Below are 22,895 nucleotides of genomic sequence, written 5' to 3'. Positions count from 1 at the left end.
TACTGGAGTGCTGGGGAGGAGCTGGTGGGCATAGTCCATTTGGGTGGAAGCGACGTGTGAAAAAGGAGAAAGTGGTTTTTTAATTCTTCTTTTCCAGAGGCACGTTTGTAGCTGGGTGCTGGGATGCCAAAGAAGAGGGCGTCTTGGCTGCTTTCCCTCCAGGATGAAGTAAGTCTCAGCACACAGCAAGGTCTCAAAAGGAGGTGGAGAAGCTGCTAAATTAGATGCCTACCAGGTTGTGTTTAAACCATAACACAACCAGGTTCTGGCACTTCTGATGTAAAACATAGGAAAAATGTGACCCCAAAGACAGGGGAAAGCTGGAGTGCATGGAAGAACACATTTCTGGACAGCTCAACTTACAGGCACAAAGTCAACATAACATGAAAGGAGAAAATGAAGAGCAGTCTGAGTAGCCGAATAAACAAGGCACATTGAAACAGACTGAGAACAAATGCATAAATTCATCTCTGGGAAAGCCAACAGACTGAAGAAACCACGTGAGCTCCAGTATGGATGGAAGGGCCCAAGAGGAATAGGCTGTAGGAAGAGAACCAGAGAAACCCACCTCCATCACACTGAACATACGCAGGGGGAGCTGCAGGAAAAGGGTGAAGCCCGTCAGCAAGAAACTACATGTGGTGGCTGCAAGAGAGGAAGGCGAAGTGTGGGCTGGGGAGCACACAGAGCACTCTGACAGCTCTGAGAAACCATCACAGGGCGGCACAGCCTCAGAACAGCGAGGTAGCTGGAGGTGACGGGTGGCCCAGCAGAGCTGCAGGACTTGTTGGCACTTGGAGGCTGCCTGAATGGTTGGAGGTTGTCACTGCAGCAGGCTGCCGTGGTCTGAGCAGAGAAGTGCCACGTGCCTCCTGGATGGGACAGAGCATCCCCAAAGCCTGGGGTACCATTGAGGCACCACGTGAAAAGGTGGGGATGGTGAGTGAGACCGAAAAGCAGAGGGCAAAAGCCTGCTGTTGGGGGGGGGGCAGCAAAGGGGCTTGGGGTCCTTGGGAGCAGTCAGCTGCTTGTGGGGAGAGGTAATGGCGATACCCAGCTGAGATCAAACCACGGTGGGTGGAGATGCTGGGTTAAGGCCAGGCCAGCACAGCCAGCACGGCTCCTGCTGCAGACCCGCCTTCCACATCCACCTGCAGAGCAGCATCCCTCCGCCAAGTGGGTTTCCACAGAAGCCCCTGCTGAGATCCCTTAGCAGACACTCCTGGAGAGTCGGGGCTGTCAGGGCTGAAGGGAAAGGCCGTCCTGTGTTATGAGGTACTCAGAGGGAGGGAAGGCTGTGGAGCTGCTGCTCTGACAGCAGGACAGCAGGTGTGCGGAGTGCTGGGCCCTGGGCTGGCCGTCCAGGTGCAGAGATGGGCTGGGGAAGGGAGGTAGAAAAGTTGGGTTAAAGCACACATTGATCTTCTCATCAGACTGAAACTGATGTGAATAGCTGTGTATTACTAAGAGGCCTGAGGCTCAACGGCAGATTCAACGCCAAATTAACACACGCAAGTAAAAAAAGATTCAGGAGGATGTTGTCAATCAGGAAAGTGACCCTGAAATCCTTACGGGTAGCAGAGAACGTCAGTGCCGCACACAGACCGACAGCTGCCCACGGGCCTGCCCAGGGCCCACAGCCCCTTCCCAGGGCCCACAGCCCCTTCCCGCCGCCCCGCGCATTCCCAGGCCCCGTTGCCACGGCAACTCCGCCAACCGGCCGCGCGCCCGGCCGCGCCCCTTGTCGGGCTCGCGCAGGCAGACTCGGGAAGAGGGGCTGCTGCGCGTTAAAGGGCTCGCGGCCACGCCCCCCGCCGGCAGCGCCGTTCCCATTGGCCGAACTCTCCCCAGGCGCCGAGTCCTTTCTCCTTTCGATTGGCTACCGCCCGCCGCGGCCTCCCCCCTCGCCGTTCCGATTGGCCGGTGCGCGCCGAGGCTCCCTCCCCCGGGCCTCTCCCTTTCCCCCTCTCCCATTGGCCGTCCTCCCGCCTCAAGGCCGCGCCCCTCCGGCCGCTCTCTGATTGGCCGCGGGCCCGCCGGCCGCCGCCCTGCCGCCCTCCGGTTGGCGCTGCGGGGCCGCCGTGTCCCGCCCCGCTCCGCGGGCGCGCGCCGAGGCGGAGGCCGGTGCTGAGGGGTCGGCCCCAGCGCCACCGGCGGCAGCGGGATGGCGGCGGCGGTCGGCGCGCTGGGCTCGGGCCCCGCCGCGGGGCCCCCGGCGGTGGGCGGCGGGGCGACGGCGGCGGCCGCGGCGGCGGCGATGGCGGTGGCCGGCCCCGGGCCGGTGCCGGTGCCTATGAACCTCTTCGCGACGTGGGAGATCGACCGCTCGGCGCCCAGCTGCGTGCCCAGGTGAGCCGGGCCGAGACGGCGGGTGCGGGGCGCGGAGCGGGCCGGGGGCTCCGGAGACGGCTCTATCCCCCCCAAACCCGGGGCCCCGGAGCCGGGCAGCCGTTGCAGGCCGCGGGGCAGGCCGGAGGGGCTCGGCGGCGGCACCGAGGGCCGCTCCGTCACGGAGCCTCGCGCCGAGGGGCGGGGAGAGAAGAGCTTCGGGTCCATCCGGGTGCGATGTGTGCGAGGGGCGTATTCCGCGCCGCACAAAGAGGGAAGGAGTCACGGTTGCCGCGGGGTGTGAGAGCGGCAGCCCTGGGCGGGGAGGGCGCCGGGACGTGCCGGGCTTCGTCGCGAGGAGCTCGGGGCGGCCGTGGCCTGCGGTGCTCCCGCTGCTGCCCGGTTTGCCGCACGTGTCGGCGGAGCGCCGGGCCGTTGTGCTGCGCACACGGAGCGGGAGGCAACGAGGCATCGTCTGCCTGTGGGCAGCGCGTAACCGAGGGCGGGCGGTGAGCAGCAGGTCGGCTTCCAGCAGCGTGGAGTTGCAGTGTGGAGCGGTGAGCTGAAGCACGTGGACGCGCGGTGTTCAACACCGTCGGAGAGAGGAAGAGCCGTGCTGGCAAGTGGAACGTCTGGGAATAGCGGGACTGTAGTGGGCTGTGTGGGTGGGGGGATGCCGCTGGGAGAGTAGAAGGGGTGTGTCCCTGGTGTGGAGTTGGAAGGAGCTGCCCTTGCAGGGATCAAGAAGCACGACTCTTCACAAGCATTGCTCCCACGGGTGTCTTAGTTGCTGTGAGGAGCAGCTATCGGCACTAGTTTGGAGGAAACTTCTGTAAAGTTCTGTTGGAGTGACATCTCTGGAACGGCTCAAAACGCAGCACTTGTTGGTGTGGGTCCAGAGGAAGGCTAAGAGGGTGGGGAAGGATCCAGAGAATGAGGTATGAGGAGCACTGAGGGCTCTGGGTGCGCTCAATGCGGAGCAGAGGGGAGGCCTGATGGCGGCTGCAGCTCTCACAGGGAGCAGAGGGCAGCGCACAGGGCCCGAGGGAACGGCATGGAGCTGTGTCAGGGGAGGGCAGCTGGGGCTGAGGGAAAGGCTGTGCCCCAGAGGGCGGTGGGCATGGCACAGGAGGCACAGGGCAGTGGGCACGGCCTGATGCCGGAGCTCAGGGAGCGCTGGGACACCGCTCTCAGACACTGGGGCTGGGGGTGCTGTGTTGGGCTCAGTGATCCTGGTGGGTCCTTTTTATCTTGGGATATTCCCTGTTTCTGTGATTCTGTGAGAAGTAATTGATGGAAGCTGCCATGCAGGAGCGCTGGTGGCACTGGCAGGGTCTGGACAAGTGCCATCGGGCCTCATGAGCAGTGTGGGGCTGCTGCTCCTGTGTTTCCTCATGGTCTGTGGCTTGAGCTTTCCTGTGTGAGCAGATTGTAGGGAAGCCCCTTCTGTGTGGGTGGCTGTAGAACAAAAGACGGACCCAGCCCCACATCTGAGCTGGGTTAATGGTGACTCTGCGTGCCACGCTCACTGATGGCTCACCAATGTTTTCACTCTCTGGTCTGCTTGTGTAATGCATTAGTTTTGATGTGATGTTCTTCCAGGCAGAAACTCCACTGTGCTGTCCCATTGCCCAGCACAGGCGGTCTCTGGTCCATACTGTGCTTTGGGAGTGGTAGTGGTAGCAAAACAATATCCATTCAAGGGTAATAATCCTTCTCCCTTGGGCTTTTCTGTCTGTTATGCGTGAGTAGCCTTGATTTTCCCAGCCTTGCGTGTATCTAGGCAAAGGAGAAGTTTGTGCTGATTTTTATGCTGCGTGATGTGCTCTGCTGTTTTTCTAGGCTGGATATAAGTTGTTGCTATTGCTGGTCTCTATCCTAGGTGTTTCATTTCCACAGTTACCACCGGATCAGCCTTTGTGAGGCTGTGCTGTTTGACTGTTAGTGCAGGACTGTCAAAGGGTTGCATCTCAGCCTTTGACAAAAGGGAGGCAATCTGGACTGGTAGGGGTTGGCACCATGAAGTGTAAGTCTGGATGTCCCAGAATTGCTCAGTGCTGTGATTGCAAGACTTGCAGTGTGTTTTAGAAGGATCTTGGTTCCATAAGGTGAACGCTAGGGCAATAATGGAAGTCTTTTCTGCTGGATCCAAAGTGTTCCACTGAACAAAACCATTTAGTTTGGGATTTCATTTGTGAGCTGCCTTGCTCTCCAAGCAGGGGTATCTTGGCCTTCCTTGTACCACTGAAGGGCTGGAGCAGGTTTTTATTTGTACACAGAGTGCAAGAAATGATTCAGGGCTTTGCCAAAGTGAAATGTCTGCCTGCATCAAAGCAGTGCCTTACTGTGCTTTCACTGCCTCGTGTGCTGATCAGGTAGTACCTTTGGAAAAAACATGTGTGAGAGGACTTTGTGCAAAGATGCTTTGAGCCTTGTTCTTTCTAAGCAGTGGTTAATAGGACTGCTCTTCCTTTTACCCCTTTTAATATCTGAGAGCCCGTAAGTGTACGTTCCTAGGGAATTAGGAAACAAGATAAGACTGGCTGTTGGAGTTTGTTCTTACTCCTTTTCCATGACACAGCTGTTGTGTTCAGTGTTATGTGGATGTTGTTTCAGTGATAAGTCATCGCGTTTCTAATCGGAGGTAAGAGCTACAAGGCTTGTTTTGACTAATGCATTAGTGTTGTCGAGCTCAGATTGCAAAGGCAGATTCTACCTGTGCTGACTGCGCTGTGAATGGTGCTAGGAGTGCACGGATACGTTACGTTTTGTCTGAAATACGTCCTAGCTTGGTTCAATGTATGAATTCAACCCAGCCAGCCTTGCTGCCACCCCCACATTGTGCTCAGAAGAGCCTGGGCATGGAGAAGCTTTGGTTGATTGTGTGAGATGCGTTTCAGTAGATGCTCCAAATTCGCCTTCATTAGAACTTGGAAGTGCACGTTTTGGAAAGTTATGGCATGATGAGTGTTGTCCTGCAAGGACAGCGATCTCTGTGAGTACTACAGCTGGAATAACAAGCATTTGCCTGTGATGTTGTTGGGCAGTTTCCTGGGTAAACTGAGGATTTTCATGGTGAACTTCCAAGCTCAGGGAAAGCTGCAGTCTGGGTAAGCTGCACCCCTGGGAGCGTTAAGTGGTTCCGGATCGCTCCATACAAAGGCAGCAGGATGCCACAGCGGCAAGGCGCAGCTCTGGGCAGGGAGAGCTTGGGAGAGGCCACAATTCAGAGCAGGGAAGCAGTCTCTTGTAACTGGTGCTGTTTGCCGTGTTTGAGTTATGATTTCCTCTTAGTCCTATATAGAATACAAAATGTTCTAAACGGCCGTCTGATTGCTTATTATTCTTAATATCGTGGGTTTGGCTGCGAGCCTGCAAATATGTCTGAAATGCTGTCCACTGTCTGTCGCTGCCTGTGCCTTGTCCGTCACTGGGCACGCTTGGGATTTCTCCTCTGTGCTGTGCTTCCAGGCTGAGCGTATGCTAATTGGGCTGCTGCCTGCTATTCCATCTTTCTGCTCATTAGTGGAGCCCAGGACGAGCATCCCCTGCCAGGATGATTGATGGGGGGGATGCGTGCTCCTTTCAGAATAATAATCTTGTCTTTCCTGAAGGCTTCGTGTTATTTGAAGTACCTGCTGTGCTGCCTTCCAGCTTTGCTCACTGGGGTTTCACTGACCAGGCTGCGTTAGCTCTGTTATCTGGTTGCTCATCGCATACGTCGCGTTGTGTTCCTATTGTGCTGGTAGGCACCGAGCGCTCGTTCCGCTTCCTCTGGCGTATGCAGTTATTGTGTAGCTGCTGGTGATCACAAATACACACCCTCCTCCCAGATGGAGATCACCTTTCTCCCTGGGAGCCGTGGGGTGCTTTGCTGTGTTCCTGCACGGTGTAGGATGGTCCTGGATTAGATGGAACACGTGTCTGCTGTCAACTTGACAAGTCATTTCCCCAAAAGAGCCAGAGGTGAAAACCATCCCGTGTTTGATATTGTCCCGGCAGTGCTGCTGTCTGAGCACCTCAAGTTGTTACCTTTCAGCACCCCAGGTGCTGGGGGAGCTTTTTGAACTGCATCAAAGCTGTTTTCTCCGTGCATCTTTTTTTTCCTGCCTTACTGGCAGTGGATGAGATGAAGGGGAGGCGCAGCCTTTCAGGTACCTCAGCACATCACAGCCGTGCTTCTGGAGACCGCTCCCTGCTCTGCAGTGTGATTCATTCTCTGTGCACACAGCCCAAAATTACATGGCGTTTGCTTGCAGGCCTGTTGCAGCGCAATCACTGTGATGATTTGCTGCCTATTGTCATCTCTCAGGAGTTTTCTATTCCTCCCATCTTCTGGTCTAACCCATCGTGAGATTCTGCTCAGTAAATGACAACTGTTGTGTTTGGTTTTCCCTGGTCCTCTTTATTGTCCTCTTCATGCTGACTTTTTACACTTCCACTGCATGTCCTTCTTACCCTGTTTCTTGCTCCACAGGGTGAGCATGTCTCAAATGACATGAGGGATCCAAAGGCACAGCACACGGGATAGTTGCTTGTACAGAAAACACCGAGGTTACATGCTCATCTGTGTATTTTAACTGGTTTTCTGTGTCAATGATAACTGCATTCTCTTCACTACAGGCAGTTTGGGGCAGTGGCTGAACTCACTGCTTAGGTTCCATTTTCCAAAACTGAAGAATGCTAGCAGTTAGCTGCTGTGCTGTTACAGTGCCAGCAGGGTTACAGCAAGACCGATCCCATTGTAAAGGCTTCTGCTACTCATTTTATTGACCTTTAATGCTTTTTTCTACTAGGGAAGAATCAGAATCATAGAATCATACAGGTTGGAAAAGACCTCCAGGATCATCAGGTCCAACCATCAACCCATCTCTGCCGTACACACTAAACCACATCCCTCAGTACAACACTGTGGGCATCCAAGGAGACAGGAGGCTGTCCCAAGGGCCACTGGATGTCCCAGGACTTGGACATCTGAGGGGCTTCAGGGACATCCCAGAAGATGTGGGGACGGTGGGACATGCAAGGGGATGTGAGGACATTGGAGGAGCCATGGGCAAGTGTGAGGAGCTCTGGGACATCTGAGTGTTTTCAGGGACATCTTAAGGGCCACCAGGGATGTCCAAGGAGATATGTGGCCAACCAAGGCTCCTTCCCTATGCCTACCTTCACCTGGAGCCATGCATCCTAGCTGCAGAAGTGGATGCTTCAGGCACAGATGCGTTTGGCCCTTATACCAGTGTAGGTGCCATGCATGGCCACAATCAACAGCTTGGCCACAATCAACAGCTTGGGGCTCTTCTCCAGCACCGATCACGTTCATCCAAAATGCCTCCCTATTAATTCTGCTGCCTGATTTTCAGTAGCGTTTCAAGTAGTGTCTCTGAATCCATATTATTTGGATCAGCATTTTTAGGTGTACATTACTGATAAGTTTTTATAATAGCCCCCTTTCATTTGTTCTGTGGTTTTCCTTTAGCTATCTTCTAGTAGTCTGTTTTCTTTCCCACCTGATGTATGCAGCTATATTCATTTCATTGCTCCTTTCCCTCAAAGGCCCTGCATTCTCCTGCTGATAAGCATGGCTCTCTTCTTGCTTCTGTGATTGAGTAGTCCTTGGTTTTGTTCTGTTTTCCAGGTAGTTGGCTTGTATGCTCAATTTAGGGGCTGCTACTTGCACAGTGGTGGTGGCCACACGTTATTGTTTGCCTTTTATTTTTCCTAATTTTCTGGTATTTAGGATGGTTTTTAATAGCCCTGAGGTTTTCTTTCTCTGACAGTGAGTTTCAGGCTTTTCCCTGTTAGACTTCTGCCTTTGTTGCAAGGTACTTGTTGCTGCATCTTGAGCACATGCTTATTTTTTCCTCCTGTAGACGAGGCTGCAAGTGTTGTTTTTGTCATCGCTTGCTCCTTGGTGGCGGTTAATTCATTGACACCTTTATTTCAGCCTGGAGACACTGCAAGCAAACTGTTCAGCAGCAGGTGCAGTGTAGGGCTGCTGGTGCTCTGGCTGCATTTGCACCACGCTCTCAGCTCGGCTGACAGTGCAGCATCTTTCCTAGAAGTCTTAGGGCTACGCTCAGCAGTTCTGCTCTGTTTGCAGGCAGGAAGCTTTAAAACCTGTTACTTTTGCAAAAATACTCTGTGATTTTTAGCCACACAAATGCTGCTCAGTTCTCATTGTAGCTGTGCTGAATGTGCTGCACCAAACTTTGTTTCTTCTGTCTGTCCTTAGCCTGCATTTGGGTAGACCCCAACCAAACAGCTGGAGGTTGGAAGCAATGTCCCTTTTTGTTGCCCATAAGAAAACAATGGAAAAGCTGCTGCAACACGCAGCCATAGGGCTGCCTGGTTGTTCAGTGAGCTCTTCCTAATGCTTCATGCAGCAGCTGTGGATTTGGTCGTGTGCTTTTAGTTAACCAAGTTACTTATTTGAAATGGAGCAGGAGGATGACCTTGCAGTTGGATGCTGAAGTGAGGCTTGGATACGTATCTGGTGGAAGGTTTGGGAGCACTGTGTGGACTTCCTGCTGAGATTTTAAGCTCCATTTGTGCTGAGGGAAGACATTGCTCATGGTAGGGGCAATTAATATCTGCGTAGCGTGCAGTGGAGCATGAGAGAGGCTAATGGCAGTGTGCTGCATGCGGTGTGCTCTGGGACAGGGCTGTCTGGGCACATCGCAGGCCTTCCTCAGGAGATGCCTCCTGACAATGTGCTTATTATCTGGAAATCAGCGTGTGTGACAGGAGGCGCCGGGAGGCTGCGGCTCGGCCCCGTGCCCTGGTGTAGTGGATGCTGCCTGATGTGCTGTAATGAAGCGCTGCCTGCTCCATAGGGGCTGTGCTCCAGGCTCCGGTTAGGCACAGCAAAGGGGAAGCAGAGGTGAAGTGATTCATCCAACAGCTACGAAGTAGTGGAGAACAGGGATTAAATTTCCTTTCTCTGCCTGAAGATCTTAACTCTAAATTACTTCCTTCTGTAAAAGCGGTGCAGCCTTGCGGTAGCAGAGCCTGGGGGACGCAGTTATGTCACTGCAGCTCTCCTGTGCACGTGGCAGGGCAGCAGGGTTTGATCTGCTTTGCCCTCAATTAATTTGCCTTTTTTTTTTTTACTTTCCAATCCCCAAATGTTTGGGTGTTGTCAATAAGGGCAAACGAGTCTTAACCTCACAGAGGAAGCTACTAAAAGCTATGACTGCTGGCCTTGAGCACCTGCAGGGATGGGGCATCCAGAACTTATCTGAAACTGAAGAAAGGGAGAAGGCAGCCTGCAAGGAGTTGATAGAACTGCAGGAAAGGGGGTGGGAGGGAGCGTTGTATTTTCAGGCAAAGCTGTTTCATGCCTAGCAGTAGTTTAAGCAGAATTCGAGTGGATCTTTCTTTTTTTTTTTTTTCCTCCAGTGATGCATCTGTGTGGGTATTTAATGTGAAAGGATGCAGAGTGATGGGAGAATGGTTCCAAGGCACCCGGTTTCATTCATCCTTTGTGCTGCAAAGCACGCTCGCTCCCTGCACGCAGAGGTAGAGGCGCCTGCAAGCCAGTGGGGTGAGAGTCAGCTCTGTGTGAGGCAGAGCAAGCAGCCCTAAGCACTGCTCTTAGGCAGCCGGGGGAAGGGCTTTAACACCTCCATTGCCTGCCTTGTAGTTTCTGCCTGTTCAGAGCTCAGCCAAGAGGAGAGAAAGGAAATCTCTTAACCTTATTATTGATTGTGAATACAGCAAGCAATCCAATTACCGCCATCCTTTAATCCTGACACTGCTGGACCCCAATTAGAAGTCTTGGTTTTGTACCCCTGCAGGCAGGGATGAGGTGTCTGTGAAGGATGCCACCAAAGCTCTCTGTGCCTTGACTGCTGTCTGGAAGAACTGGGAGGTGTGGGGCTTTGCACCCAGAGCCTGCAGTTTGCCCAAGGAGTGTGAGAGCTGCTGGCCCTGAGGTGCTGGCCTCTCTTGTTGAGACCTGAGCCATTCTTCACAGATCTAAGTGGCTTTTGGGAGATGTTGGGAGTTTTTAAGTAGATCCCGATGGTGTTATCCTCTTGAGAAGAAGGATCTTGAAAAACATATTCCAAAGAGCACTTCTGCTTACAGTGGCCGTTATTATTTGTCTTCTCTGTAGTCAACAGAGCTGTGAGATCTGGAAAAGACAGAGCTGTAGATGCTGGTAGCATGTACCCATGGCAGGGAGCAGTGCTGAATGGGTGGGATGCAGAAAAGCCAAAGTTATTGGGAATGGGATGACAGAAGCAGCCAGCATCTACCCACAGAAGACAGCAGTTAGATGCTGGCCCTCAGAAGATCCTGTTTCCTCTTCTGAAACATGGTGAGGCACTTGTGGCCCATCCTCATTGGCAGTGCCAGCACTCCTGGTGACATGAATATGAACAGGCTTGGGGTCCCCAGTGACAACAGATTAATAACTCTGCTTAATTACAACCTACTTTTTTTTTCCTAATACTGTGAATGTGAATGACTTTTCAAGGAGAGCTGGCTGTGGGATGTGCAGGGTGTTGGAACTCTTTGGAAGAAGGCAGCCCTAAGTAGATCAAGGTTTAAAATCCAGGATAGCTTTGATCAAACCATCTGTTCTAGTAAACAGTGAGAGAAGCTCCATGAGTGACCAGCCTGGACACTCTTCTATGTAACCTCCTGTAGTGAACCTGCCTTAGCAGGAGGTTGGACTTGATGATTTCCAGGAGGTTCTTTCAACCCCTATGATTCTGTGAGTGCAGCTGTTGTGATTTGAAGCCAGACTCTCAGTTGAGTTGAGAAGCATTCAGTGTTGCCCACTCCTGGGATGGTTACAGGCTCAGCTGTCCAGATGGAGCCATGTCTACGAGCATCTTCCTCACTATAGCTGGCAGCGCTGTGAGAGGTCATAACAGGAAACGTGGTGTTAATGTGTTGTTTTGCCAGCAGTAGTTATGTGATGGTACAGATAAAGCATGTGAGATTTTAGAATTAAATTCCCTTCCAATGCAGAAATCAATTCAGTTCAATGCAGAGCAAACGCTGCTGACGGAGCTCTAGGAGGAGCCCGGGTTGTCAGTAATGTAGATTAATTGATGCCTATTGTGGTATCTCTGGCCAAGCAATAGGGTGGAGGCTGAGATGGAGTCTCTTAGCAGCAGCAGGTAGAACAAATGCTGAGAAAAGGAATCTTTAATAAATAAAATGTTTTGGGGGAAAAAAATCTGGTGATCACATAAGGGTTTTTAGTACTACCTTAAAGTGCCCCAGCTCTTGGTTCTTGGCTAGCTGTATAAAACGAAGCCACTGAAAGAGAAATAACTCCGTTCTGGAGTTGAGAGCTCATCTCACGCTGCCTGAAAGGAGGCTTTCAAACAATTTCTTTCCTTGTTTTGCAATAGTAACTCTTCCTGTGAGATCTGTGATGTGTTTTCCACAGAGCATCTGTTGCCCTTCAGAATGTAACTGAAATAGGTGCGCTCACACACACACAAAAGACAAGAACAAGGAACAAATAACCCCCCTTGGCAGGAACACTTTAGAAGTGCTCGCACTGCAAAAGGCCTTTGAATTTCAGGTCTGAGGGAAGTTGTATTTTTCTGACCAAGTCCGAAGCCATTTTGTAACTGTATAAAGTGTGCTATCCTGAGACTACCTACGTTTCATCCTTTCTGTTTGGGATTTGATAAAACGGGTAATGAGAGAGGGAGTCTGCTCTATGCCTGGTGACCTTGTTCTTGTGCATGGACTTGTGGTGTCTGGGAGAAGCAGCTTCCAAGCAAAGTGCTCACTGAATAGGTCTGTGGATGGCATCATGGGGCAGCTGGTAGGAACCAGGTAGTAAAGTGAGCAGGAGAAACAAGGTAGTGGGGAGTTCTTCAGGCCTGGGAGTGTGTAAGAGGTTGGCTGGGACTGGCTAAAAGAGCTTTTCAGGAAGCCTTAAAGCTGTGTGTGTACAGCCGCTGCCAATCATAGATCTCCTGACAATGGTTTTAACGTGCTGTCTGAACATCTACAGCCTGAAACACAAAGGTTTGCTGCTTCTGCTGATTTTGCACTGCATTAATAACGAGTTGCCTGTGTGGAGGGAGAGCACACAGAGAATTCACCTAAGTTGAATGCTTCCTTACCTGCTGTGCTTTGGGGAGTGAAGCTCATGAGCCCACGGTGAGTGCCCTCTAAATATATCTGCTCAAGCATGGCTTCTTTTTTCTTCTCTAGTAGAGGGATGTCAGGGACTAGAGAAACATCTTGCTCTTCCACATGGGCACACCTAAAAACAAAAGCATTAAGTGTTGCTGGGGGCTCACGGGGCAGCTCTCTTTCCCACTCACCTTTCTTTCCCATCCTCTCAGAAGTCGATGTGTGCTTTCTGTTGTGTTGCCAGTGGGAGGTTTCCTTTAAAGCTTTGTGATTCTTAATGCAGACTTTGGCTTCTTTTTGCTTTGCCTGCTGAGGTATGCTTTGGGGGAATGTCATCCTCTGAATGTCAAGCCTAGTAGCGTTCCTGTCCTTGAGAGTAATGATGATTTGAAGGCTTGTGCAGCTTTTGCTCTGAAGGAAGATCTCTAGAATTTTCCATCAGGACAAGCTGTGTGTTTCCCAGGGACTGCAGCTTATAGATGAAAGGGGTGAGATGCTCGTAAAGCGTGGCTCTCCAAATCCAGTCTCCGTGCTGTGAGTGTCTGGGCTCCATCCTGTGAAGGCAATGGGATGTAAGCTCCTGCTCCCAATGGCAGGCAGCCTGCGGTCACCGCTCCAAAGCGTAACAGACTTGTTGGGTTGTCCTTCCTTGGACACCTACTTCAAAGCAAATCTGAGAAGGCTGAGCGTTGAGGTGTGCAGAGAGGTTTTTTATTCCTGTCCTTTGGGATGTATTTCAAGCTGTTTCTCAATGGCTGTTGGCAGGCTTCCAGTCTTGCTGCCTTGCTGAATCACCTGTAGTGCGAGTAGTTTAGTAACACATGAGAATTACAGCAAGCATAAGGTGGTGTGACGGCGGCGTGTAAAATACACTGTTGTGCCTGGGGAACACAGATGGGAAAGCCTGAAAGTGGTGTTTGGGGTGACTTATTAGGATGAGGTAGTGTGAAAACCCAGCACTCTCAGCAGCTGACATCCCCAGCAGGATCCTCAGCAGGCTGGTAGGAGTTGTTTGCTCTCCAGCCCAAAGGAGAGCAGAGCAGCGTGGCTGAAAAGCCTCCCTGTTGTCGTAGGTGGGACTTCAAAGCCAGCAGCAGCTCTGCCAGCAGGCAGAAGGACATTGGGATGAAAATCTGCTTTGAAACAGAGCTTGCATTTGCACTGGCAAGGGGAGCTGGCAGTCCTTTGGGCAGCTAATGCAGTGTCAGGTCTGTGGGTTCAGGTGTGATGGGGACCCAAGCGATGGAACAGAAGATAGGGAAGAGCCAACCAGGGGACCAAGCAGCCAAGCCCTTGGAATGGGAGGTGGCTCCAGGCAGCTTCTGCAAGTGCAAGCAGGACTCTAATGTCTGCTCATGGAGGCTCGTGTTAGCTTGGGTTTGCAAGTAAGCTGTCTCTAGCTTCTACAGGTAGCTAGAAGAATCATGTTTGTGAGAAACTGCTCTGCAGCTGTCACTAAGTATCCTTGTTTTCTCGGAATGACCTTGCTTTTCCTGATACATGGTGCTTTATTGTCTCTTCTGTTGTATATACGGCCATGCTATCTTTCATCTCCTTCACGGGCCACCCAACCCAAAGCTGTTGCGTGAGTGCTTGTGGCAGCACAGCCAGTGCTGTCAGCTGACATGGCGGTAGCAGATTGCAGGACTCGGCACAGGACAAAACAGATGAAGTGAAAGTACTCAAATCAAGCTAGCAATGCTATTGTGGTGGGGTTGCGTGCACACCATGGTGTGATGAACGATGGAAAGATTGGAGACCCCCCCAAAGTGGCTAATTGCAGTAGCCTCCCCTTGGCTGGAAGCAGTGCTGAGCCATCTCGATGCTGGTCTGAAAAGTGACAAATTGCTGTTTTGTGAGGCTTGCTGGATTGGCAGCTTGAGTCAGTTCATCATGTGTTCAAACACATGGTGATGACTGGGAGCTGCGGGGAGCTGGGAACAAGGCACAGGCTTCTGGTGGAGGAGGCTGATGGCCAGGTTCATCACCTTCCCTGGCTGTGCCCTCTGGAAGCCATGCTGAAGAACTGGGGCAGTGTTTGATTCCTGTGAACATCTCTTACAAGGGGCTGTGTAAGAACTCATCCTTCCTGATTGTGTTCAAGGCTGCTACAGAATTTCCTGGGCACAGAGTGTTTCAGGCCCATGGTGTACCTGGGACTGCATTCAGCAGGAGGGCGGCCATGCATTACAAGGGATTAGACATTGGTCAGCAGTGTGGCTCCCAGCCAGAGGTGAGTGCTAGGCAGGTCAGCAGTAGTGCTCAGACACCAGCTTAATCATGAGCCACACAGAACCAAGAATAACTGCCAGAAAGAGCTAACAAATAACTCCTAAAATGTGCAGATACCCCTGAAATTGCAGTGTCGAGCTGTGCTGTTGCAGAGGGAGGCCAAAGCCATGCTGGCAGAAGTGCAAATGGTGGCTGGGTCTCACGTTTCAGCTTGTCTCTGGAACTGCTGGAATCATTTGTGCTTTCTACGTGGCAATTAGGAACGATCGGAGGGACTGACAGGAGCCATTGCAGTAAGCCTGCTAACTCCTGCTAATACTGTAAGCCAAGGGGATTGGAGTGTTGTATGGCTGAGGCTTAAGCCAGGTGTTTAACATCAGGTGCTTAAGTTCAGGCTCTGAGAGCTGGTGTAAACAAAAAGGAAGGGAAAATACCCAGTTTTATATCAGGGATTTTGGAAAGTGCTGGAAGACTGCTGTGCCCTGAATTGCTGTCAGCCCTCGTAAAGTGGTTCTGAGCATTACTCACTGCACTGAGTCTCGTGTTATGTTTTTATTGTCTATTGTGCTGAGGCAGGCCAGCCTGCTTTAGAGCAGAGAACAAGCTGGCTGCGTTGCACACAGCGTGCACGCTGCTCTGGAAGGGGTGTGTGCAGCCCTCAGATGGGAAAACCTGTGGGGAGAGTGCATCCCCATGGCTGTTCAGGGTCTGCCCAATGGTGCCTTCGCAGCCTGCCTTTGCTAGGTGCTGACATCCCAGCTGCTCTGGTGTCCCTTGGAGAGGCCTCGTTCATATGATTGAGCTTGGTTGGGCTTTCCTACGCTCGCAATCCCATAAGCAGGGTAACTGGCTGCCATCCAGCTGCCGGAAGGGCTCTTCTTTCTGAATGTTCTGAGCGTGGTGGTCTCTGGTGCCGTGGGTTCAGAGTTGCTGTGGCAACCCACATCGATTTCCCCCAAGCCCCAGCCTGGTTCCCAGCTTCCCAATTAGCCTGGCTATTCATCCTGCTGTGTGAGATGGGGCCGAGCGGGTGGAGCAGCCTGAAGGGCAGGAAGCCTGTCTTCCCCAGGGGCCGCAGGGCCTTCCCCAGCTGCCTCCCTGCTGCTCCCCCCTGCCACAGCAAAAGGACTCTGTCATCTCCCAGGATCAGTGCATTTAGGTCAGAGCGAGCTAAGCCACAGTTTACATCAAGCTCTCTGGGAGTAATGTGCTGTTTTCATTTAGGTGGAAAACAAAACCAAAAACGCTGGTAACTTAAGCAGAAGCACAGCTCTTAACACAGCACTCACTGCAAGGCAGCCCGTTCCTCTGAAGTTTGTTTAAGTGAAGAACTTCAAACAGGGCCTTGAGCTGAGCCCTCGGAGGCAGAAGTTTTAGAGGTAACGTAGGACCTGGTGCTTTCCAGCAGAGGCATGCCCTGGGATGTGCAGCCAATGCACCCCTGTCCTGTTCCTCCCATCCCAGCTCCACGTACTCCCCACTTAGCTCCTGAAGCCCCAGTGCCTTCTAATGAGGATGCTTGCAGAGTGCGTGTCTCTTTGAGTGCTACAGTGTGAGTCATCGTGGGAGAAAACAGAACTTCCCATTTGATGTGGATGTCTTCTAACCGATAACAAACTGGTGAGTTAAATGCCAGACACGCTCTGAAACAGGGACATTGAGGATTGAAGAGAGATAGCAGTATCTTTTAGTTTGTATTTCTTTTGAGGTGCCTCGCACTATGCACTTAATATTTAGGGCAAGCTGCGCATGCAGTGTTCTTCATAAGCTATTACAATTTCTATTTTTCAGTTCAGTAAGTTCTGCATATGTGGTCCCTGGTTACTGTTGGACATGTGGAGTTATTCCTTCTGAGTACCTAGAGAAGTGGATGTGGTGGAGCTAAATGTGGTCGCAGCCGCCACCAAGACTTTCTGGCTGGGAGGAAAGCTGACCTTGGCATCTGTACCCTCAGCAACCTTATTTGTGTCAGATCGCCTCAGCTCTGTTGTGTTGCAGGTGCGCTGGGGAGTGGTGCTCCCTTACAGGGTACCTGTTTTTCCAGGCCTCTAGAGCTGCCAAATGGCAGTGTGTGACTGATCACTGTATGGCGCATGGTGACTGCAGCAGTTGTACTCTTGACACCACCCAAGCCTCACGGTTTGCTGAAAGGCACTTTTGTCTTACTGCTATCACTGGCTTGACCCTGCAGGCGTCTTAAGTGTGGTATGTGGATGATAAGAAAACAACAGAGAAGCAAATATGCAGTCTGGGCTTGAATTCTTATGGAGCTCTTAGTGGTCTCACAAGGCACAGGAGTGTCACATTACTTCAGTTCCCAGATGGAGCTGCCTTGTAATGCCTCCGTGAAGCAATCCAGCTCGCTGGGTACATGGAGCCTGGGTGCTGCAGGGGCTGTGCACGGGTAGAGAAGAGCTGTTTGCTGTGTGATAGCGCAGGTTCTGAGCTTCAGTCAGGGCATATGACTGCGTGTGCCATGTAGATAACTGTGTGAGCTCTTGGGTTTTAGATTTGGGTTTGCAGTGCATCATGTCCGTTCCCAGCCTTCCATGGGGGTGATTGGGAGTCCGACTGAAGTAGGGGTCGGAGTGGTGCTGGGGTACGGAATTGCTGTTACTTATCCCTACTTCTGCTATTTCAGAAAGCGCTCTCAAATATTTGTGTTACATCTCATTGTGTTTTCCTGCTGGCTTGCCAGGGCTGGTTGCCTTAGACACCAGGGCTCTGGTAACTAGGACAACAAGATTGAGCAGGCAAAGGTAGAAATAATGGCAATAACTTTCTCAACTCCTTCTAAAATAGTCTCTTACGAACTGACACCATGCACGGGGTGACTGTTAGCAGCCTGTTCTCCATTGCTGCCTGCTGTCCTTGAGTCTTACTGCTGGAACTGAGCACTCATGGATGCGCTGACTCCTTCTCTCCCCACTGAGTGCTGGGGCTGGAGTGGAGTCCAGGAGGTGCCTGAGGCATTGGCTTCCTGCAGTCCAACACCCCTGACCAAGATTCCTCTCCTGTGCCCCCATATAAATGTGGGATTGTGTGGCAGTGTACAGGAGTGTCTCCTTGGGAGCAGTGGGCTTGGGAAGTGCACCACATCTGTCTTTGGCTCTGCTCCCAAAAAAGGGAAGTACTTTTGGCTTCTTTGCTCACCTGGTAAGGATTAAAAGAAATTCCATTGCCAGCTGTACTTGCTCAAAATCGTCTGCAAGAAACCTGCTTCTGATGTCTTGGTTGGCTGCACGTGTGGAGGTGGGGTCAGAAGTGTCAGTGCCAGGGTGACTGAGCTATTTCCGTGCTGGTCATGGGATCCATTGAGAGGCTGAACTCTGCCCGGGGTATCCATGCAGCCTAATGAAAAGCTTAAGTTAAAGATCTGAGCCTTAAAAATAACTGCTCTGATGGGCTCCAGACATCCCGTTGTCCAACGGTACCTAGGCTGGGCCTATGGAACGTGCTTCTGCTGTGGGTGTGGTGTCCCAGTTTAAGCAAGTAGCTCAGTTTAAGAGCGGTGCTTTCTGTTTTTGAGGGTGGTTTGTTTGCTTGTTTGTTTGTTTCCTGCCTTTTCTCCAAGATCCCATTTGTTGGCTGTGCACATGGTGCAGGTACACAGAGTTCCGTGACAGGCTGCACTGGTGGAGAGCAGCCAGGCTGTGGTAGGAGCTGTAAATGCTCACACAGTAAAGAAGTGGTTGGGCAATATCTCACAGTAACGTGTTGGTTGCTTTTTTTACTGACCACAAGTATTGCAGTCATCGGCACGAAGAGATGTACTTTAATTGTATGTTTGGACTGCAGTGTTTAATTCAGGCTGCCTGGGGCTAGCCTTCCTAGCTCCTGACTGTCACCTCACACCATGCCATGGTGGTCAAGCAGCCTTGCTACAGGCTGGGAGCTTGAGGGAAGCCATGGCCCCAAGAGCTGAGCAGCCTTCTGGAGGAAGTTCTCAGAGGGGCATCTCCTGCTGGGTAACAGGATGTGACAGGAGGCACCGAACGCTGCGGCACCAACACTGTGGCTTCGTCCTTCTGCAGCCCTGTGGCCGTCTGGTGCTGTGAGAGAGGTGCTGTGCGGTGTGAGCCCCTTTGCATGTCAGCAGTCATGTGTGCCTGCGGGAGCTCCGGGAGCCTCCTGGAAGGCAGGCAGGCAGGCGAGGGTGTCTGGTGTGGCTGTGTGTTCTGGGGAAGCTCTCTCTGTGTGTTCACGCTACTTCCTCCCACGTCTCTGGGAGCTGTATGGGTTCAGTAGCGTGTCTGACACGTTTCAGGGGCTGCCAAGCTCCACTTGCTCTCTCTTAAGGCTTGAGAAATTGGATGTTTGACACAGAGTAACTTCAGCTAATTTAACATCAGTGACTCTGTGTTTCTCCCTTCCGATGCAATGCAGTAGCTCGTAGAAGGGTGTCAACACTCGAGAATGCATAACCTTGAGAATCACTACAAAAAGTCAGGACTGGTTTGCCTTCTCACCCCTAGGTGGAAAGGCACAGCAGCCTTGCTGTCTTTGCTCTGACGGACAAGTAGGGATAAGAGCCTCTCACAGGCAGGGGCAGGGTTTGTCAGCAAGGCTGGGATGCCACCCAGGAGGGCAGCGGAGCTGTGAGGGGTCTGGAGCACAAGTGTGATGGGGAGCGGCTGAGGGAAGCGGGGCTGTGCAGTGTGCAGGAGAGGAGGCTCAGGGGAGACCTGATGGCTCTCCACAACGACCTGAAAGGAGGCTGTAGGATGAGGGGAACAGCCTTAAATTGCAGCAGGGGAGGTTCAGGTTGGCTGTTAGGAACAGTTCTCTCTCCCAAAGAGCGGTGAGGCAGCGGCACAGCTGCACAGGAGTGGTGGGGTCACCGTCCATGGAGGTGTCCCAGAGCACTGAGGGATGTGGGCAGTGGGCTGGGATTGGACTTGGTGATCTTTGCTAACCTTAATGGTTCTATGAGCATATGATACTGAGAAACACTGTTCCAAGAACAGAAGATTATTTCATAGAAGTATTTTGGGGTTTGTGCAAAAGCATTAAAGAAGTCTAGATTAAAAGTAATTCTCTTGCATTCTTAGCCTTGACATTTCAAGTCAGTGAACTTTATTTTGTTGGCACTTGAGATTGGGGAGTCTTTAACAGAATGAAGGGGTGAAAAAAAAAAGCCCAAATGGGACTCCAGCTCTGTGACACCTCCTCAATATCTACACAGTCACTGCTTGAGCTCGGGTGGGCCTAAGGACTAGGAGATGGCTGTAGGTCTGTGAGCTGTAGTTGATAAGCTGTTTGGACTTCCAAAATGCCTTCAATGAGGTTTCTTAGGAGCTTCTCAAAAAGCTAGGCTGCTGCAGAACAAAGGGGAAAGTCCTCACGTGGGTAAATAATGGTTTAAATAAATGGCAGGAATACATAATCGGTTGTCATGGTGAAAGCTCAGCAGAGGAGATCTGGAAGGGTATGTGTACTCAGGTGCCTGTTTGCTGTAATCCTACATAGAAACCCTCCTTGGAGAAGGCTGGTATAACACTGCAGAACTCTGACCCGGTACTGGGGAGTCTGTCAGGGGCCCATTTCCACACACACTCACACATACGTGCTCTCACTCTCTGCTGTAGCTGTCCGAGTTTTTAGACAGCATTTGTGACACTGTGCTGAAGACTCAGATGTGGCTTTGCAGGAATGCTAGTTGAGCTGTTCAGGCTCAACCTTCCTTTTTCTTTCTGCCTTGACAGCGTTAAGAATCTAACCTTGTGTCCCTGTTAGGCGAAATAATGGTTTGAAGCCCTTGAAACTTTGCAGAGATCAGCACGCACATTTCAAGTAGAAGCGTTCCTTCGGGCAGTTTCTGAAGTGAAGGATGATATGGGACTTCTTTCCTTAGAAACTGGAACATCCATACGGAGTCCTGGGGGAGAGCATCATACATGTCTTAAGGAGCACAGTTTCAGATGGGTGCTGTGCAAGGTACCCTGGCAGCTGAGGCCAAGCTGTCTGTGTCACACTGACCCAGCCACGAGTTTTGGTGAGCTCCATGTTTTCTTTGCATTCATGCCATTATGCAGTAACAAGCGTTTTATTCTACACCTGGCCTCACCGGACCCTGGGATGGGCTTGTGCTGGTGGCAGGGCTCAGGGGGCTCTCTCCACGTAGTGCTGCTGCAGGGAAGTACTGCCTGCTCTCCCAGAGCTGCTTGCTGGCACATGGAGCTCATTGCGATTCAGGGGAAGTAGCTGAAACTTTTCTGGAAAAGTAGGTCAGGGAAGTGTGCCCGTCAGGAATGTCTGGAGGGAGAAAAGGGGATTTGATGAAGGCAATAGCAGCCCAGCACGGTTCACTTCCGTCTGTTTCTGTTGAAGAGGTTTGTGGCTTTAATGTAAATCAGAAAGGCATCTGTAGATATGGGTATTAGGAAAAAAAAATGTTCTCAGAGCAGTGAAGCACTGGCACAGGCTGCCTGGGGAGCTGGTGGGGTCACCATCCCTGGGGGTGTTCCAGAGCTGTGGGGATGTGGCACTGAGAGACATGGTTAGTAGGGATGGGTTGGTGGTTGGACCGGGGGTCTCAGAGATCTCTTCCAACCGTAAAGACTCTATGATTCTATGCAAAAAGCCAGTTCCTGCTGAAGTGGCACCTGAGCTTGAGTCCTTAGTGGGACCCGTGGATCTGGATTGTCATGCCCTTGGGCACTGCACTCTCCCTCTCTGCACCCTTGAAACATGCAGCAAGGCAGGGAGCTCTGGGGGTCTGTGCTGAACCAGCTGCAGCTTTGCTAAGTTGTGCATTGTGGTGGGAGGATGAGATGAATCTCTTGCAGTAGCAACGATAAGAGATGAGTGCAAACAGCTGCATTTTGGCCAGTTGCTTTTTAGCTGGAGGGGATGGTGGTGATGGAAGGATTTCTGTCACTTGCCTTCCAGCAGAGCAGTGGAAAAGGGGTTTGGTTCACCATAGTGATAGCATTGGTTCAGATGAGGCTTAATGGGAGCTGAGCATTGCTGTCCAACTTCTGGCCACCTGGCTGGTTTGCATAGCTCTTGCTTGCACCCCACATTCTCCTAACATGAGTGTTTTTGATCCTACTCCAAATGTCTCTGTTTCCTCTTAGCTGAGAGCTCTTCAGGCAGGGCTTTTATTTGCCAACAAAATGCTTTGGGTTTTGTTTGTTTGTTTTACAAATAACTGTGCTTGTAACTGAGAAACACGTACGTGAGGGTGGTTGGAGAAGAAACCTCAGAAACAGCAGCACCTCTTCTGCTGTAGTCGAGCTGCCCTTGCATCACTCGGGCTATCAGCATTGAGGTAGCTACAACCCTTCTCTTCCTCTTTCCAAAGAGGCCCTGTTAGTAGTCTTTCGTTGTGGGAGCAATATGTGCAGCTTCAGTCTCCTGCTCTGCTGATGCTTTTGGACCAAAATCCAAATCTAAATCAAGAGGCACCTTCAAGTGCTGCGCTCAGCAGAAAGCATTTCATAATGGTAGTGCTTCAGCAGCTCCTGTCATAAAGGCAGGTCCCAGGGAAGGAGGCTTGCTTCAGAAAACTCACCAGGACTTGTGGAAAAAAGAACTCTTGAGATGCAACACATGAATGCATCTCCATGTCAGTGCTTTTGGCAGCATGCACTCACCCACGACTTTGGCCGTTGCAGATGCAGTGGACATCAGGCCTTCTTGACAGAGGTCAAGATGTTCAAGGCCAGGCTGGATGGGACCCTGGACATCATGCCTGATGTAGTTAGTGGTCAGGAACCCTGCTTGTGTCTGGGGAGTTGGATCTTTGAGGTTCCTCCCAACTCCATGATTCTTTGATATGATTCTGTGTGAGTGCTGATCATAGGAATCCTCAGAGTCTTGGATGAGAATTGGATCCTTTGTCCCTTTTGGTGGTGGGAAGTTTGCAAGGCTGTTAGACAACATAAGCTTCCTTCTTCTGGGATGGGCCAGAGATGAAGTATCAGCTGCTACCAGTCATGCTGCTGGTACTGCTACAATCAACAGACCCTCTGGGGCTCTGCTGCAAGCTTGCATCTGCTCTTCTTGCATTCTGGAGCAACTCAACTATATGGAAAAAGCTTTGTGTACCTTCTCACAGAGGCAGGCTGAAGTCATTAGTCTGTTTCTGGGCAGCCCTCTACCACCTGTAGTGTGGCTGTTCAGCAGCATGGGCTCAGAGCGATCAACAAGGTGAAGTGTACCACTCAGCTGTGAACTCCTAGTAGCCTTTCCTCCAGGTCTCTTACAGAATCATAGGG

The 22,895-nt window shown here is 51.6% G+C and overlaps 1 protein-coding gene across 3 annotated transcripts in view; it reads left to right on the top strand.

Annotated features, from left to right (window-relative positions):
* Positions 1-2,164: 2,164 nt before the first annotated feature.
* LOC140249538 (phosphofurin acidic cluster sorting protein 1-like) overlaps positions 2,165-22,895 on the top strand; it is a 42,580-nt gene continuing 21,849 nt past the window's right edge. For 2 of the 3 annotated variants that reach the window (XM_072331365.1, XM_072331364.1), the window contains exon 1: positions 2,231-2,349. In XM_072331365.1, the coding sequence (XP_072187466.1) occupies positions 2,258-2,349 (92 nt within the window). In that variant the 5' untranslated portion in view covers positions 2,231-2,257. Of the gene's footprint in view, positions 2,350-22,895 lie in introns of all 3 variants that reach the window. The other variant, XM_072331362.1, reaches the window with a different exon arrangement.

The sequence above is a fragment of the Excalfactoria chinensis genome, chromosome 3 (assembly GCF_039878825.1).
Source record: "Excalfactoria chinensis isolate bCotChi1 chromosome 3, bCotChi1.hap2, whole genome shotgun sequence".
NCBI lineage: Eukaryota > Metazoa > Chordata > Aves > Galliformes > Phasianidae > Excalfactoria > Excalfactoria chinensis.
This window is presented reverse-complemented; position numbering and strand designations above follow the sequence as displayed.